This window comes from Sylvia atricapilla, chromosome 2, assembly GCF_009819655.1.
Source record: "Sylvia atricapilla isolate bSylAtr1 chromosome 2, bSylAtr1.pri, whole genome shotgun sequence".
In the NCBI taxonomy this organism is placed as follows: Eukaryota; Metazoa; Chordata; class Aves; order Passeriformes; family Sylviidae; genus Sylvia; species Sylvia atricapilla.
Window position 1 is genome coordinate 88,822,084 of NC_089141.1, and position 13,979 is coordinate 88,836,062.

The 13,979-nt window shown below is 45.0% G+C and overlaps 1 protein-coding gene across 1 annotated transcript; it reads right to left on the reverse strand.

Annotated features, from left to right (window-relative positions):
* Positions 1-323: 323 nt before the first annotated feature.
* Positions 324-11,969, reverse strand: CHAMP1 (chromosome alignment maintaining phosphoprotein 1). Its single transcript, XM_066313744.1, has 2 exons — positions 11,866-11,969; positions 324-4,005 (listed from the first exon to the last, which is right to left on the reverse strand). Exon 2 carries the CDS (start codon positions 3,942-3,944, stop codon positions 1,107-1,109), a length of 2,838 nt encoding a protein of 945 aa, XP_066169841.1. The 5' UTR covers positions 3,945-4,005; positions 11,866-11,969; the 3' UTR covers positions 324-1,106.
* Positions 11,970-13,979: the final 2,010 nt, after the last annotated feature.

Genomic DNA, 13,979 nt, shown 5'->3' on the forward strand with positions numbered 1-13,979 from the left:
GTGTTGCCTCCACTTAAAATCCACATTCCCGTTGGATTATAAAGTAGTTATGTGTTCTTAACAAATAATACACAAGTCCCACAAAGCCAGCATCCTAAATAACAGTGCATAAATTCTTCATTTACATCTGACATGTTCTGAAAGAGACGGGAAATTTAGACTAACCTTGCTTAGTGATGACTGAGGCTGATGACTGGGAAGTTGAAGCTTTCAAAGCAGACCTCCTGGGTAATTTTGTATCTCTTGTTGCCACAGATAATTAAAAGATACTACCTTGAAAACAAAAGTTTTGTTCTTGACTTGAACAAAAAAAAAAAACCAAATTATGGCCAACACCAGGTTGGGTTTCTTTTATTGTTAAAACATTAAAGCATAACATTTCACCAAATACAGGAAATTTAGGGGTTGTCTGACATTACAAACATCTGTATCATCAAGAGAAAGTGTTGAGCTATACATAGTCTGACGTTAATCTATCAATTTAATGTTTATTAGTACATGACTAAAACATGGCCAAAATACAGAACCACAAAATAAGTACCTTGATGCTTCTAAATCTGAGACAAGTCAGAGAAATGAGTGCAATTTCCAGCAAATGTCTATACACTCAATTACAACCTCAGGGCAAAATCATTCCAGGAATATTGGTAGTTCCTCATATTCTGGCTCATTCACATTCAATTTAGTGAGAATTTTGATTTGAGAACTTGATAAAAACATTTTTAAAAATACACATTTAACAAATGTGAAAAAAGAAGTTGTCTTCACAGGAAAATATGGATTGCTTGCCACTCCAGTCCTTAATTGCCTATATGTTTTACAAATCTTTACAAAACTAATTTGTATCCATTTTGGTTTCAAAAACATAGTACATCTGAAAAATAAAATATGACTCTACTGATGGGTAATACAAAGACATGAACACGCATTTAAAATTACTTTCAAAAGTAAATCTTTTCAGTAATACAGCTATAAGACAAGTTAAACATAGTACAATAAACCATGCATCTTCTGACTTGTCAGATCAGCTAAACTACTCGGTTAACATACAGTAACACTTTTGAACACTTCGTAAATTCAGCTTTTCTAGCACAAGAAAAAAAAAATTAAATTTGTTCTTCAAGTGGTTCAAGGCTGTCCAAGTGTTTTTTAGGTGTATCATCACTATGACGGCTTTGGCAATGGGTTAAATGTTTCTTAAAGCCTCGGGGAAAATTTGATTCAAAATTACAACGAGGACACTTCAACAAACTTTGACCATGAGCAGCAACATGATTTTTAAGAAGAGACTCCAAGAGAAAAGCTTTACCACATATTTTACATTTGTATGGGCTTTGAACATTATGCTTGTTAACTAAATGGTGCAAGACAGCACCTTTTTTCATTGCTCTACAGCAACAAATTTTGCAGTAATACTTTCCCTTGCCACGCTTCATGTATTTTGCTATTTCTTCTTCAGAGATGAAAGCCTCTTTCTCTTCAGTAAACTGAAGCACACACTGTGGCTGCATAGGTGTAGTTACATCCATTTTGCTCTCTTTGCTGTAATCAGATGCCTCCATATCATACTGCTCTTGGTCACTGTTGGATTCTTGTTCTTTTATCTCCATTGAGTCCACTGCTGTTTTTCCACACTCACTGCTATTTAGTTCAGAATCTGAGTTGTCCTGGTTTTCCTTCCTGGGCTTCTTTTTTGGGCATGAATATAACACGTGTTCAGGTGATTCTTTGGCTAATATTGATTGTTCATCCTGGGAGAATAAATCATCCAGTGGTTTCTGATCATCTAAACTGTGAGAGAGAAAATCACTCTCACCAGACTCACTAGGTGTTTGGGGCTCGGAGAGAAAGCCTGAAGCAGACTTGTGAGGCTCGGGAAACAGGATGTTCTTCTGGATTTCAGAAGGTACAGTAGTTTCAGCATGTCTCTGGACATCAGAGGCTAGAGCAGCAGCAGGCTTCTGCATCTCAGAAAATACAGCATGCTTTTGAACATCAGGGGAAACAGCAGATTTCTGGCAGTCTGTGAAAACAGCTTGCTTGAGTGTCTCAGGAGAAACAGGAGTAGGTTTTTGGGACTCAGTAAAGAGGCCATGTTTCTGAACTTCAGGAGATGTGGATTTCTGAGACTCTAGAAAGGAAGTAGACTCCTGAACTTCAGAGGAAATGGGAGTGAGTTTTTGGGCTTCAGAAAACAGGGCATGCTTCTGGACTTCAGAAGAAACAAGAGTGGATTTTTGGGCTTCAGAACACAGAGCTTGTTTTTGACCTTCGGTAGAAACAGCAGATGTAGACATCTGATTCTGGGGCTCAGAAAAGACAGCACGTTTCTGGACATCAGTAGAAGCAGTAGGATTAGATTTACGAGTCTCTGGGAACAACACTCTTTTCCGAGGTTCGGGGAAATGAGCCCGTTTCTGAATCTCAGATGAAGCAGCAGAGGTGGATTTCTGAGTTTCAGGAAAATACATAGACTTCCGTGACTCAGAGAGTTTCCAAGATTCAGGAGATACTGAAACACCAGGCTTACGGACCTCAGGAAAGAAAGAAGGCTTCCAAGAGTCAGAGGAAACAGTGTGACTAGACTTTCGAAGCTCAGGAGAAACAGGGGGAGAATGCTTCCATGTGTCAGGGGACAGAACAGGTTTCCAGCCTTCTGGGTAAACAGAGGAGATGGGTTTCCAAGGCTCAGAAGAAACAAGGGTAGACTTCTGGGACTCAGAAAAGGACGTAGACTTACACGAATCAGAAACAAGCCTCCTGGGTTCTGGCAACACAACCGAACCAGGCCTTCGGGACTCAGGGGCGGACCTCCGGGATTCTACGGACACAGACATGGCAGGCTTGGAAGCCCAGGGAGAAACTGTGGAAGATTTCTGCACCTCGTGAGGTGAAGCCCTCCAGGGCTCAGGGGAAACTGTTGGGCCAGGTCTCCATGACTCTGGTGAAACTGCAGAAGCAGGCCGCCGCGTTTCAGGAGAAGAAGCAGGAGCAGGCCGACGCATTTGAGAGGGATGCCTCCGTGGCTCAGGAGATCCAGTTGGGGCATACCTCCGTGGTTCGGGGGACACTGCTGGAGGAGGTTTCTTTGGCTCTGGTGACACAGCTGGGGAGTATCTGCGGGGCTCTGGAGACACAGCGGGAGAATGGCGCCGGGGCTCTGGTGATATGGCAGGGGAATGCCGACGGGGCTCTGGAGACGTTGCTGGGGAGTGCCAACGGGGCTCTGGAGACACGGCTGGGGCTGGCCTCTGTGGGTCGGGGGACACAGCGGGAGATGGCTTCTGTGGGTCAGGAGACACGACAGGAGATGGCTTCTGTGGGTCAGGAGACACAGCAGGAGATGGCTTCTGTGGGTCAGGAGACACAGAGGAGGCCAATTTCTCTGGATCGGGAGATGCGGCCTGGGCTGACTTTTCTGGGTCTGGGGACACAGTCTGGACTGACTTCTCTGGCTCTGAGGAAGTCACCTGAGCAGACTTCTGGGGCTCTGGAGACACAGAAGATTTCTGAAGCTTGGGGGAAACAACAGGTTCAGATTTGGGGAGCTCAGGAGAAAGGGCAGGTTTGCGTGACTCAGGGGAAAGGGAAGGTTTCTGTGGCTCCAATGTGACGCTTTTTTTGGATGAATCTGAATCTCCTTCTACCTGTTGCTCTTTCTGCTCTTCGTTCCACTTCTCAGGTGCTGCATGCTGTGCTTTGATGTGATAATATACATTGCAATACATCTTGCTGGTAAAGAAACATTTATGGCAGTGAAACAGTTTTGCACTTTTTTGATAAAATATAAGTTTACCCAAACCAGCAGTATCCATTTCATCACAATACTCTGGGTGAACGGTACCCATATGAATTTGTATGTTTTCATAGTCAGTTCCCCTGAAGCTGCAGTAGTCACAATCCAAGCGCTCTGTGGTTTTACGTAATATCTGCAACATGTCCATTTTTCTATAGGCAGTAACAGTTCCCACAGCACTGCACCTTTTAAAGAGGAATTTTCAGTTCCTGCAATAAAGGAAAAAGAGCTGTATAGTTATCCGTCCATGTTAATTTCAACTCTGTCATTCCTAAAGAACCACATGGGCTTTTCCCTGCTCACCCCCCTCCCTTTATACAAAGCAAAAATTTGGCATAGATACTGCTTCATAGAGAAATCCAAACATAGGTGTCACCAACTCCTGAAAGTCATTTTGCATCAGTAAAACTTGAAAAAACAAAGCTTACATTTAACAATAGGCCTTCCAACCTATGTAAAAAAAATTGGAAGCAAATGATAAAAAAAGAACGCAGGTGATGACGAGCCAAGTTTGAAAATCATTTGATAAATGTGACTTGTTTTCTCTATTTTCTTCCCTTCTTATATTTGATGTGCTTTTACTGACATTGTATTATTTACATTATACATGTAAAATGAAAACAAAAAGTACTTTGGAAGTACTTGAAGCACTGCCACTGAGATAAGGCCATTTTAAAAATGCATCTCTGTCATTAAATTTCAAAATAAATCAGCAGTTTTTGACAAAGACCAAAAAAAAATTCAAGAAAACAGTAGCCTAAAGCCTCGCCTATTTTCATCTGTCAAATACTGACTTCCTTTCATTAATTACATGAAAAAATAACGCTGATCATAAAAACATCTATTATGAAAAGGACATTTCCTGTTCCATTATTTCATCTGTTGCCCCAATAGCAACAAAAATACTATTTAAGAAGAACAGCAGGGTGGGGTTTTTTTCCCAGTTAGTATAGTCAACCATCCACTGTATCCACAACATTGTTTTCCTCACCCCAAACATGGAAGTTTTTCAAAATTAATGTTTTTTGCAAGAGTTTAAAAAGCTCAATATAACAACAACAACAAACAAAAAAGACCCCAAAAACCAACCAAAAAAACCCTCCCCAAACATAAATAGCTTTTAATGATTTGACTAGATTCCCCTATTTCCAACAGAATTTAATCAGATTAGCTACTCCAATAAGCAGAAAAACAAGTCTAGCCATATTCTGTAAATTACAATGACATAAAAGTGGAACATAGAAAGGACATTTAAGTGAAATGTACACACTTTTTTCTTGTAGGTTGAAATTAAACATTTGTTACATGATTAACCATGCTAAGCTATCAACCTAATTTTGGGAGGTCTTGTAAAACACACTGCTTCAAAACACTCAAAACAGTTTAATTTTAACATTAATTTACCTGTCTAAATAGATATTAGACCAAAAATATGCATTCAAAGCAAGTTTTCTTAATTTATTCCTAAAGCATTTTTCCCCTGGTTTCTTATGGAAATGAGGCTTACACAAACACATTGCCCTACAGTCAGTGCCAATCAAACCGGACAAAGCAATCCAGCCTCACTTTGCATTTCTACACCTTTCATGAAAATCAGGAGCTAGAGAATGCAAGCAATGCCTCCACTGAGGCAGAATGTGTCACTCAGCAGCGACTTCTTCTGTTTAGCCTCTACACAAATAGTCTTGAAACATTCAGAGCAAGCAGTGTCTGATTCAGCTTGTAATTAAGGAAAAGGGGAAAGAATTAAAAATACCACAGCAGTGAGCTGCTTTGGGCTTGGGGCAGGGACAGAATGAAAGCAAATTAGCAGTGCTGCTAAAGGATGAGATGGATAGAGCAAAAAACCAGGAAAGAAGGATTGGCTGAGGAGCAAGCAGGCACAAATCCTTAAGAAATAGAGGTTCACTAACTCAGCTGCCTTATGGAACAACTCCATGCGTGCGGTCTGAGTACACACTTCACATTAAATCACAGGGACAGAGAGATTTCCAGCAGGGAAGCATGGTGGAACCACATATGGAACTTTAAGAAGGATCCTGCTTTACAACCATGAGGCAAATGAAGAGCATCCGACCACAACCTAGCTACAAACGAGAAGTAATTACTCTGTTTTACAAACACTGAAGTGGAGGGACCTTTGGAGTATAAGTTGCAGTTTCCCAGCACGGCTGGCAGCCATGCAAAAGACACCTCAAATTGTAGCCCACACCACATGCAGTGTTGACCCAAAACACTTCCCAACATCTTGTAACAAATTTTTTTATGTCTGTAAAAGATGAAAACAAAACAGAAAGACGACAGCAGTGCTCAGTGGGCTGTATCTCCACAACAGAAAATAACTTGCTAATTGTAAAAATTCATAGCACATCACGTCTTAGTACTCCAAAAGAGCTTCAAGTCTTTATGAATCACAGTTTATGTCTTGTTTGCAGGACTCGAGACAATGAGAGGAAAGGAAGATTTAAATTTGAAAGCAAAAATTTCTAAATTACTGATATGAGCGAAATAAAAAGGTTTGGAGTTTTTTTTTAAAATCACAGCCAAACATAATTAGGACAATAAAGACATACTGCGGTAATCACATTTTTAGACTTGAAAGGGAATTTTTCAATTCCAAAATTGGTTGTAATCCTGAATTATCCATTTTCTTTTCATCAGAACACCAAAAAAGGGCTTTTCCAAAATGAATTTATCACATTTATAACAAAGTTTACCAATCTTTTTTACTGCCTTCGTAACTTCCCTGCTCTTCGCATGTCACCTGTTGCTCTTGCTGCAGTTTTTTGTTATTCACTGAAATACACTTCACCCCACCTTCCATCCTCTTCTTTTATTCAGCTCTACTTTACTTTATAACGAAAATTCCCACTTTCTTTCTATAACAATTAGAAAAAGTCAGTGGCTCCCTTCTGCAAATTGTTTAAACTGCTGCTAAGCTTTGTGACCATGAGATTATTTTGAAACCAAAGCAATTACAGGCACAGTCCAGACATCCAAAAGTCTTGACAGTCAAGCCTTTTGTATAAGAAATAACATTAAAGAGCTGACGTTGCCTTCACTCACCATTTTTAGTTTTGCAACTCAACCCACTGTATCTGGCAGTCACTAAAGTAACTGCCTCTTCTGCTGAAACCTTTACTTAATTGAGGCATCCTACTGAGCAAGACAACTCTCCAGTATTGTTGCACCTTAGGCCACAAGTCCACAGAATAGTAAATCTAGTTTTAAAATAGTTACTGAGATAGTAACAAATTTAAACAGTGCTGAGTCCCTATTAACTCATGTTGTCAATTTAAATTTGTTGAAACACTTCTGAAAGAATGAACTTAGATGTTGCTGGTTCACTTAGCATAGCTCAAAATAGCCGGTTTGAAAGATTTTTCTGTCAAGCCTTCTCAATACTGAGCTCCAATGCCACTATCTCTACATGGTTTTGGTTGCTGCCCTCCTCTGTACTCAGGTTTATCACACAGATGACTGCTTCATACTGCTCTTTGCCATCAGCTCCTGCATCAGAACTCCTTCTGCACCGGATCCTGCCTTGCCTAGTTGGGTGAAAGTGCAAGGAACAACACGTCACTGTTTTCTAAAGAGTCCCACACCAGCAGAGCCAGCCTGCCTAGAAACCAGATCCCCATGGCCTTGGTCCTGCATGAACTGAGATGTAATCTGTGCTCAGCAGCATCTTTTTGGAAACAGTAGGAGAGCTGGACCATGCTCCCTCTATGTAAATGCATTATTACAGATATTAAAGGGAACTAGCTTTGTGCTGCTGCAAATCAAACCCATAAAAAGGGAAAGGAAAATAACTGGTGTGATCAATCTGCCAGGGTGCTCCATGTGCACTGCAGAGAAGTGGATCAAGTATTAAATCCCAACATCATTCTAGTCCTCTGAAGCTCTTTGAGGAGAAGTATGAACTTCAGGATCAAGATCTAATCATCATGAGCAACATCTCTCCATGAAAAGAAGCAGAAGAAAGAGGGCCACTGGAATAACTCTCAAGACTTCTTGAATACTCCTAGGAGGACAAAGAAGCTGCCACCTCTGCAAGTACAAATAACTGCTGTGCAGGCCCCAGGCCACTTTGTTTAGTTGAACATGCTGCCAGGCCATGACTGTTTTGTAAAAAGGACACCTGAGCATTCCCCTATTTGAACTCCCAGTTAACAGGGTGTGCAGGGCAGCAATGGCTATAACTGAGGCTGTGCTGCATGCCACTGTAACACTACAAAGCACAACACATTCCTTAATTGCTCTTTCTTCATTCCCTCCTACTTTTCTCACTTTCCATGGCTGCAACACCAAGAAAACAAATACAGATGCAGCCAAACTGAACTAATTATCTGTTCTGAGAACACACTACAAACGGAGCAGAAGCCTCAAGTCTAGCATCTATGGCTGTCCTGTGTACACATCCCACCTTCAAGACAAAATACTGAGCTTCAACTAAGATTCTGGGGCTTGCAATACTAAATTTTAACTTAAGGTAGCCAAGACTCATTCAGAATCTTCCTAAGACATGACATTTCCCACTGAAATCTACCTGAACAGCTAAGTGGTTCTGGCTAAAAGCTCACTATATCCTCAGATTCAAGCACAGTAACAGCATCAGCACCAACTCAGCTCTTAGCTGACTTGATGTCCATCACTCACATTTAAAGCTGCCCAAAGAGACAGAAATCTCAGCAGTGGGACCACTGGTCCCTACTGCTGCTCCATCAGCCACCTCTCCCAGCCCCTCTTCTTTCACACATGTTTGGAACCTACATACAGAGGGTCCTACCACCAACTCTCTCCTCTCTCCACTGAGATGCTGAAGATCTTCACATCAGTTCCTGTCCCCTGAGCACTGAAGTTCTGGCCATAATCTCCTCCACCAGAGGAAGAACAGAAAAACAGCATGGGGAAAGGATTGCTAACCAGGGCATGTATCTACCTGAGAAAAGAAAAACCATCACTGCTTTTCTTGATTTGTTCTTAGCAGGCAAGAGGCTAAAGTCATGATTTGGCAGAAAGAAGAAGTATCCAGGAAGTCAGAGGCAGTGAGATAACCGCAAACTTAACCAAAGGTTGGTTATGAGTATCACAAGGCAGCCACAGAGTGGAGTCAAAAGCATCAGAAGTTTCTGCTGAGCTCATGTTAAACTAAGCAACAGGAGCATCCTAAGCTAAGGCACAGAGAGGAGAGACCTCCTGATGTCTTCCCAGACAACACATCCAGCCACATCAGAGATGGTTCCGGGATTCCACATTCCATCTTCCACGAGGATCCCACTTAAGATTAAGCCGTATTTCCTACAGCCTCTCAAAAACCTCCCAGTGGAAGAAAAGTGGGAAAATGCAGAGGAGATACTTACATATAAGAAGAAATCCATGTAGGGAATGGCACAACATATCTAGCAGCAAACAAGATATCTCTACTTTTTAACTCCATTCCAATTTCATAGCTACAAGCCTTCCAATCATTCCTGGTAATTTTTAGTAAAACACATTCTACACTTAGCATTGCAACATTTAATATATACCTGCATTTTTCCTCTACAGAAGATAAGCTGTGACTGTCCGAGGGAAGCAACAAAGGGCTCAAAGCTCAAACCCTAAAGATCTAGACTGTCTCTGAGCACAGAAAATTTGATTTCTTTTAACATTACATGAAGAAATTCAGAGCACAGTAACAAGCAGTCTGCCACATCGTTGTTCAAAATCAGACTGTCTTGGTTCTCAGTTGCAGAAGAATCTATAACTCTTTTTCTCTCAATAAACAATCAAGTCTGGTGAAACACAAGAGATAGAGGACATGCAACATACTTCAATGACAGCAACACAGCTGGGAAATGATCCAGAAGAAGGTCCTGTGATTTTCTGCAATGCCCTACAACCACATATAGGATTCCCTATACCACTCAGTGCACAGGAAGGATCACTGTTTATTTTCATCAGCCTTGTAAGTTTCTTGTAGACAAACAGTTCAGTCATAACCTCTGTCAGTGAGAAGGGTCAATGGTAAATTTGTTACCAGCAAAAAAAGAAAGCTGGGTAAGTGAGACACAGAGGCATCATTGCCTCTGCTAGCAGGAAGAGATCCAGACTTTTGCTGGGTTTAAGCAAAAAGAAAAATTACATGTTTTTTCAGTGCCAAAAAGTAAATGGCAGTCTGGTGGCAGCATGATGCTTCTCTTGAAGCTACATCCCTGTGTTGTGACTGACAAAGAGAAGCTTAGCTCCTAGAGGAAGCTGCACACAAACATCCCACAGTGGGGCAGAGCAGGCACTTCACAAGGCACTAGGCAGGTAAGGGCATCACTTCCAAGGCACCATAAACAAGACAGGCAGCCCTATGCTCCTGCTAGTCCAGAAGTGTCCAAAGTATCTGACTACAACCTCACATCTGAACTCCCAGCTACCGGACAGTCTATTCAGGCTAAGTTTCATCAGCAAAGATTGCTGAACAAGGTCTTTAAAATTACACAGCTACACAAGGCACAAACACTACAACTCAACCAGTCACTGAAACAGTAAAATATGCTAAGAACATGGGAGGCACCAGATCCAGGAAGGAAATGCTATATTATGAAGTTCCATGTTTCCAGAAAAGGTTCAAGTCAGGGGAGATCTACAAAGTGACAATACTTGAGGCACATGCAGATGACTTATGAAACACAAAGCATCCAGAACTGCAGCAATTTTGCAATATTTCAATCTTTGTGAAGAGAATGACAAGTCTACACAACATGAGTTTTCAATACAAGATCTAACAACAGTCTAAACTGCAGAGCAAAATCAATTTGACAGATTCAAGACAAAAGAAATTAATTCCATGTACTTCTAACACAGCTAACTCCAAGTTCACAATTCCACGTAGCTGGCTTCCAAAAGAGCCCCAAAAACTTTACTGATGCAGTGCTGTACCTGAGCTAATGAAGTGCCACTAGATGCACTAGAGCCATACAATCTAGTCAAGAACTGAATTAAGGTTGTGAAACTTGGTGATAACTGCCTAAGAATTCTATTTACACCACCCTGAAAGAATACAAGGTTCAAGGGAAGATTACTGAAGAGAAATATGAAATCCGAAGTTTCTATGTTCCTCACTTGCAAAAAATTCGTAGAATCACCAAGTTTGGAAACGACCTCTGAGATCATCGAGCTCCAACCTATGACTGAACATCACCTTGTCAAGCAGACCATGGCACTCAGTGCCACATCCAGTCTTTCCTTAAACACCTGCAGGGACAGTGACTCCAACACCACCCTGGACAGCCCAATCCAATGTCTAATCACTTTCACAAGGAAGAAATTCTTCCTAATGTCCAATCTAAAGGGTCGTTGGTGCAATTTAAGATTACGCCCTCTCGTCCTGTCTGTCACTTGTTGCCCGGGAGGAGAGGCCGACCCCCACCTGGCTACAGCCTCCTTTCAGATGGTTGCAGAGTGGCGAGTTCCCCTCTGTGCCTCCCGTTCTCCAGGCTGAACGAGCCCCGTTCCCTCAGCCGCTGCTCACAGGACATGCTCTCCAGAACTGTTGTGAGCCTTGCCTCTGCACCTGCTTCTCTGCCCCCACGTGCGACGCAGCGGATCCCGGCAGCTATTTCTGTCACCGGGGACGGGCCCGGTCCCGGCGGGGACACGTCCCGTGCCGAACTCGCTATCCCAGGACAGCGGACGGGCAGCGTGCTCCTCCTGCTCCCGGCTCCGCCGGCACCACTTTAACTTTCCTGCGGGAAGGGGGTGCCTGCGGGCTCGGCTTTCCCGGGGCCGCCGGCTCCCCGCTGCCCGGCCCTCCCGGGGCCGCACCCCCGGGGCCGGGGTCCGCGCCGCCCGCCCATTCATCCCGCCCCTCCGGGCGCTCTCCCTCGCCGCCTCCCCTCTCACTCTTCCCTCCCGTGCGCGGCCCCGCCGGTTTTGTTCCCCCCGCGCCGGCACCGGCAGCCGCCGCCGCCCCCCGCGCGGCGGGGGCTGGACAAGGGGAAGGCCCAGGCCCGATGCCCAGGGGGAGGGAGGGAAGCGCGCCGGGCCCGGCCGGCGGGAGCGGGGGGCGAGCGGGACGCGGCGCCCGCACTCACCGATCGGCGGCTCCGGGGCGGCGGGCGCGGGGCCGGGGGGGCCGGGCCGGGCTCCCCCCGCCAATGGCGGCGGCGGCGGCGGCGGGAGGCGGGGCCGGGTCACGTGCCGCGGCCGCGGCGGCGGGGACGGGGGCGGGGCCGCGCCGCGCCGCCCCGCGCCCGCCGGCAGGGGGCGCTGCCGCACACGGGGGCCGGCCTCGTCTGGGAGCCCGCCGAGGGGCTGCCGAGCGCGGGGGGAATTCCGGAATCCCGGAAACACAGAGTCGCAAAGTCACGAACTAGGCTGCGAAAGACCTCTGAGGTCCTCGACTATGACCGAACACCACCTTGCCAACAAGACCATGTCAACATGACCGTGGTGCCATGCCCAGTTTTCCTTAAACGCCTCCGGAGACGGTGGCTCCACCATTTCCCTGGGCAGCCCATTCCAATAACCAGTCAACCTCCGAGTGAAGAGATTCTTCCTAATACCCAACCTAAAAATCCCTTGACGCAGTTTAAGACTGTGTCCTGTCGTCCTGTCGCTGGCTGCCCGGGAGAAGGGCCTGGGCCCCATCTGACCACAGCCTCCTTCAGGTGATTGTAGAGAGTGGTAGGGTCTCCCCTGAGCCTCCTGTTCTCCAGGCTAAACACCCCAGCTCCCTCAGCTGCTCCCTAAAGGACACCGGCCCTATCGCTCCTCTCTGCATCTTCTCCAGCCCATTAATATCCTTCCTGAAGTGAGGGGCCCAGGAATGGACACAGGATTCTAGGTGAGGGCTCACCAGTGCCAAATAGGCCACACCTCAAGTACTGTGTCTGGTTCTAGACCCCTCAATTCAGAAATTGCTTTTGGTCTTTCGGTTGTTGCAGTGCTTTTTGTCCAGTGTGGAAAGAACGACACACTCACAGAATCACAAAACGAATTAATTTGGAAAAGACCTCTGAGATCAGCCTATGACTGAACACCCCCATGTCAACCAGACCACAGCACTAGGTGGTCCAGTTTTTCCTTAAACAACTCCAGGGACAGTTTCTCTTGGAGGTGTTTAAGGAAAGACTCCCTGGAGGCTGAGGGGCATTTTGTTAGGACAGACGGTGTGGGTAACCCACGTTCTTGTTACTAGATCCCTTGGGGCATGTTAGTGTGAAGCTACACTGAATGATCAGTATTTGTAAATAAACAATGTGGCGTTTATTATACAACAACTTGGTTGCAAAGGAAAACAGGTATGCAGCTGGTTTTGGTGGTTATTATCTATAGTAATACAACATGAAATCATTGCAATTATAAAGTGCAACAACACCCAAGGACACACAAGGAGAAAGAAAGAAAGAAAAAGCAAGGACATGAGAAGAGGGAAGGGAAGGGAAGGGAAGGGAAGGGAAGGGAAGGGAAGGGAAGGGAAGGGAAGGGAAGGGAAGGGAAGGGAAGGGAAGGGAAGGGAAGGGAAGGGAAGGGAAGGGAAGGGAAGGGAAGGGAAGGGAAGGGAAGGGAAGGGAAGGGAAGGGAAGGGAAGGGAAGGGAAGGGAAGGGAAGGGAAGGGAAGGGAAGGGAAGGGGAAACAAGAGTGTGTGGATCTCCCCACCCTAAGCCTCACAAGACTTGATTGCTGTACAGTCTTGGTCGAAGTGGTCGAGTGATGAGGGAAGTCCCGAAGAAGTGGTGGGGAAAAATTGGCGGAACACAGCATCTCTTGAGTTTATATTCACTCAGGTTCAGGTGAATATAAATCAGGCAGCTCCTCAGGAGCAGAGAGCTTGATCTAATACTGTAGATTATGGGAGCTTAGGGAGTCCTCAACACCTTCTAAGACTACCCAGCTGCCCATCCTGGCAGTGCAGTTGAGTCAGTTGGGCCCCATTATGTCCCATCAGCAGAGATGAACACCTCAGGTCACACAAGAGCTCCCCTCCCTGGCATTTCCCTGGGAGAAGGATGGGGAGCCCCACATTATGGGGGTTTGTGCAAGGGAGCACAGCTTAGCATGACAAGGGGCACAATCCTCTGCACAGGATCCAGCTCCTGTCTCACTCACAGCCCATCATTCACCCAGTGCCCAATCAGATCAGCAGTTTAGCCATTACACAACTGAAAGTTCACCTGCTCCATCTCAACCAAGCACTCTGGGGTC